At 43.4% G+C, this 5,000-nt stretch overlaps 1 protein-coding gene across 1 annotated transcript in view; it reads right to left on the reverse strand.

Moving 5' to 3' along the window:
• The window catches only part of meltf (melanotransferrin), a gene marked incomplete at both ends in the record, with an annotated part of 21,264 nt that overhangs the window by 2,253 nt on the left and 14,011 nt on the right, over window positions 1-5,000 (reverse strand). Inside the window, 2 exons of the mRNA XM_083647364.1 lie at window positions 2,445-2,632; window positions 4,723-4,790. Coding sequence (XP_083503490.1) covers window positions 2,445-2,632; window positions 4,723-4,790 — 256 coding nt within the window. The remainder of the gene's footprint in view (window positions 1-2,444; window positions 2,633-4,722; window positions 4,791-5,000) is intronic.

Here is a 5,000-nt window from a genome sequence, read left to right on the forward strand (position 1 = left end):
CGCCAAATGACACTATCTCTTCTGAAATCAACTCAGAAGTGTCAAGTGTCATACAAGAAGGAAGGCTGGCCATAATGAGAATGAATCCGCACTTCCTGCCGCCCTTCAAAATAAAACAATTTCGAAGGGACAGGCACTGAATGCTGCTATAGCGCCCCCTAAAGGCGAAATGACAAAATACTTCTGATATAGGCTCAGAGTACATCCCTCCACACCTGTACCAAGTTTGGTTAGCATCGGACGATCTTTGTGAAATAGGCCCCACCCACAGAAAGTTGGAAGTCGATTATATGGCAACGGTGCGTTTTTTTCAAAAACTTCCAAATCAGTGTTGTGCAGGACAGTCCCCACATGATGTGTGCGTTGGTTTGGTGAAGATTGGACAAAATTTCAAGGAGAAATGGCAAAAAAACGGTTTTGGACAAAATGCAAAATGGCGGAAAATCTAGTCAGACGCAAATGGGCGTGGCCTAGTTGAGTAGATGCGGGAGGACCCAAGGAATCCAGGGAAAAAAGAATTTTGATGATAAACCCTACGGTTCAAAAGTTATCGAGCAAAAGGTAAGGAGGGCTGTTATAGCGCCACCATATGGTCAATTGGTGCAATTTTTTCGGGGATAGTAAAAGACCCCTCAGTGCACCTCCCCATCAAGTTTCGTAGCTCTAGCTCTTATGGTTTCTGAATTACACCTAATTTACTGCAAGATTTTGCAAGATTTTTCCAAACCCCATGCAAGTCAATGGGGAAAAAAATGGCGCTTAATGGCGAATTGCGGCCAAACCGCTTTCACAAACCCTTAACAAAGTCATAGCATACATGTCCTCAATGAGGCGGTCATTTTGAGGTCTGGCATGTCTATGTGGCGCAAAAATTGAGGGAGTTATTACGCGGCTAACTTTTTGGCAGATATAAGAATAATAATAATAATAAGTATGTGGGATTTCAAGATTGTGCCTTGCTTGTCAGCAAGCACAATAATAATAATAACACTATAAGTCCGACTGGCATGGTATTCTGAGAGTCAGTTGAAACACTACTGTAAGGCGGGACCTCTAGCAAGAAGATAGACGTGCGGGTGATTTGATTGGATCGTTCTGGAGACTGAAGTTGACATTGGCCAATCCTGGCGCTTGGCTGAGAGCTTTCTGGAAACCCAGGCAGCTCGAGCGCAGCGTTGCATTCTCAGGGCTTGCCCGACACCAACTAACGTTACGGGGTTAAATGCGGGGTTAAATGCGGAGTTAACAGCCTTTCTTTTGCAAAGAAGACATTAGCCCGCATCTATTCTTGTACAAAACATCATTTTCTGCGAAGTATTAGTAAAGTTATAAGCAAAGATCGATTCACAAGGATCTGACAGCTGTCTCCGCCATTTTTTTTTCTACGTTGTCATTTGAGGTAAGCCTTATTATTACTCTCTTAGTAAGAGAGTTGCCATGGCAACCAATAACCATGGCCATGGGTTATTGAACTCGGTTACTGGAATTATACAATGGCTGTGAACCAATCAGATTGCTTGATTTGAGAGAGCCATTTTATAATTAAGCAATATAGCATGAGAGCCAGTGTGTTGTGGCAAATATATCCCGCTGCTCAGCTGTTATCCCACGAGGCCGCAGGCCGAGTGGGATAACTGCTGAGCAGCGGGATATATGCCACAACACACGCTGCTCGAGTGCTATATTGCTTTTATAAAACGGTTTCCAAGTATGATAATATAATAATAATAATAATAATACTATAAGTCCAACTGGCATGTCATTCTGATAGAGTCAGTTGAAACACTACTGTAAGGCGGGACCGCAAGAACGTGCGGGTGATTTGATTGGATCGTTCTGGAGACTGAAGTTGACATTGGCCAATCCTGGCGCTTGCTGAGAAGCTGAGAGCTTTCTGGAAAGCCTGACACGCAGCTCGAGCGCAGCGCTGCATTTTCAGCGCTTGCTGAGAAGCTGAGAGCTTTTCTGCAAAGCCCGACACCAACTAACATTACGGGGTTAAATGCGGCGTTAAATGCGGGGTTAACAGCCTTTTTTTTGCAAAGAAGACATTAGCCCGCGTCTATTCTTGTACAAAACATAATTTTCTGCAAAGTATTAGTAAAGTTATAAGCGAAGATCGATTCACAAGGATCTGACAGCTGTCTCCGCCATTTGTTTTTTCTACATTGTCATTTGAGGTAACCAAAGCCTTTTAGTAAGAGAGTTGCCATGGCAACTCAATAACCCATGGCCATGGGTTATTGGAGTGGGTTACTGGATTTATACAATGGCTGTGAACCAATCAGATTGCTTGATTTGAGAGAGCCATTTTATAATATATTATAATTATATTGTTCAACTGAAAGCTTGTTGGCACACACACACACACACACACACACACACACACACACACACACACACACACACACACACACCTCTTCCATGCCCGTCAGCCCCCCTACCTGTGCGTAGTCCAGGAGTCCGTAGACAGCGTGGATGTTGGTGTCAGGTCGTACCATCACAGCGTGGGAGGGGACGCGGGCCAGGTGACAGTGCTGGTACTGTGTGACCTCGGCTCTGCTGCCCTGAGAGCACAGCAGCTGGAAGTCAGATGAGAGGAGATCCACTGCCCATGGCTCAACCGACTTACCTGTGGAGAGAGAGAGAGAAAGAGAGAGAGAAAGAGAGAGAGAGACCATGTGATCATAAAGCTCTTTCAATGGAACTGAGAGGAGAGGCTGAAAAAGGGCTAATGTGTGTTTTCCAATGCCTCACAATAGCAATCACATCCAGGTGTTCAAGTAAGCGATGCAGGTTTGCAATAATAATAATAGTAATAATAATAATAATAATAATAATAATAATAATAATAATAATAATAATAATAATAAAAACAATAATAATAATAACAACAATAATAATAATAATAATAATAATATATTGTTGTATTTTCTGTTTCAGGTATACATTACATAATGATTAGTAGTATGAATAAAGGAGTGAGATGTTAATATGCTGTTCACTTCCTTTAGTTTTTTTAATTCTCCCATTGCATGCATTGCACTTTCTTTTTCAAAATAAAAGCCACAGGAAGTTTTATTTGTCTCATGTTAAGTACCGTAAATTCCGGACTATAAGACGCACCGGTCTATAAGCCGCAGCACCAAAATTGACTATTTTTTTCTTCTATAAGCCGCACCGGACTATAAGCCGCGGGTGTTTTGATGTTTAATTACCATATGAAAGGGTTCGTGCACAGAGAGGAATGTCGGGAAAGCGATGGCTGTTTGGGGAAGCTCCCATTTATTAACATTTCAACAAAACAAAACAAAAGTCAGGTCACTAATCCCCAGACAAAATCACACAACAATAGGCTATATGTGCAGCAAACCTGTAACCAGAGAAGTCAAGTCACTAATCCTCGTCTTCCTCTTCTTCCTGCGTACTGAAACCACCAAAGTCCTCATCTTCAGTGTCGGAAACGAACAGGTTCAGGGTGGCTTCGTCAACCACTCTCCTCTCTCCTTCATTGTCACTCAAAACCAACGAACTCCTCTTCATCACTGTCGGCATCGAACAGCCTCTGAAGCCTCTGACGGCCCTCAGCGCCAGCTGTGGCGGCGTCATTCTCTTCATCCCACAGCAGTCCAGCGTTTTGGAACCCGTTGGTGATTGTGGATGTTTTCACACTCCTATAATATTCCGTGCTGAGACAGTTCCTCCTGCTGCACCGTCCAACGCCTCACCATTGACTCATCGATGCCCAGGTTACGCGCGGCTGCTCTGTTTCCCTCTTTTAATGCGAGATTGACTGCTTTCAACTTGAAAGCTGCCTCGTGTGAATTTCTGCGTACCTTCCCCATGGTAAGTGAGAGTGTTGCTTCTACTGCTCGTTCTCATGCTGTCGAGAACGAGCAAAGCTTTTTTTTGGTGAAAGAATCCTCCAGGGCGCTTCTTGTTAACAGTCCGAGTGAGTGGCAGGTCGAACGTCAAAGGCACTTCATCCATATTTATGATCTGCTCCGGTTCGATGGAATATTCCTTGATCTTCCTTTGTGTGAATTCGCCGAAGTTTGTGATTTTCTCCTGGTAGTCGGGGGAGGGAGTTGATGGCCGAGTGGCCGTTTGCTTACCGTAATTACCATATGTAAGTGGTCACGCACAGAGGGGATTGTCGGGATGGCTGTTTGAGGAAGCTCCCATTTACCGTATTACCGTAACATTTCAACAAAACAACATAACACAACACCACCGTTGTTTATTTTTACAGTGCACACAGTGTCCGCGGTGTGGTGAAAAGAGGGCAAGAGAGGAAATTAAAACAGAAGTGGATTTATAGTTAGAAAGAGTGCTAAAAAAGAGAGATTTTATTTGTATTTTTTTTTTTTTTTCTGAAAAAATCCATAGATAAGACGCACCGTTATATAAGCCGCAGGGGCCAAAAAACGGGAAAAAAGCCGCGGCTTATAGTCCGGAATTTACGGTACAATGATAAGTAATACATAAGCAAAGCAGTGAAATGAGGGTCAGACTTCACCCCCAGCCCAATCTAGCTACCACCACAAGTACATTGAATTCTGTGTAATCTCTCTATCTCTCTCTCTCTCTCACACACACACACACACACACACACACACACACACACACACACACACACACACACACACACACACACACACACACACACACACACACACACACACACACACACACACACACGCAGAGTGAATTGTGTCTCACCATCAGTGTTTTGGAAGACGGTAGAATGTTTGACGAAAGCCACGTCTCCATTTCCCTTAGCCAGACACCTGAAGAGACAGACAGACAGATAGCAGACAGACAGACAGATAGACAGACAGACAGACAGACAGACAGACAGCAGACAGACAGCAGACAGACAGACAGCAGACAGACATACATATACAGGTACGTATGTTATTTAAGAACTGTTAAAATTTCTATTTTTTGGCAGGAGGACACAACCATTTCATTAAATTAAGGGTAAAATCTGAACCAAT

This window comes from Poromitra crassiceps (genome assembly GCF_964638095.1).
Source record: "Poromitra crassiceps genome assembly, chromosome: 12".
Lineage (NCBI taxonomy): Eukaryota > Metazoa > Chordata > Actinopteri > Beryciformes > Melamphaidae > Poromitra > Poromitra crassiceps.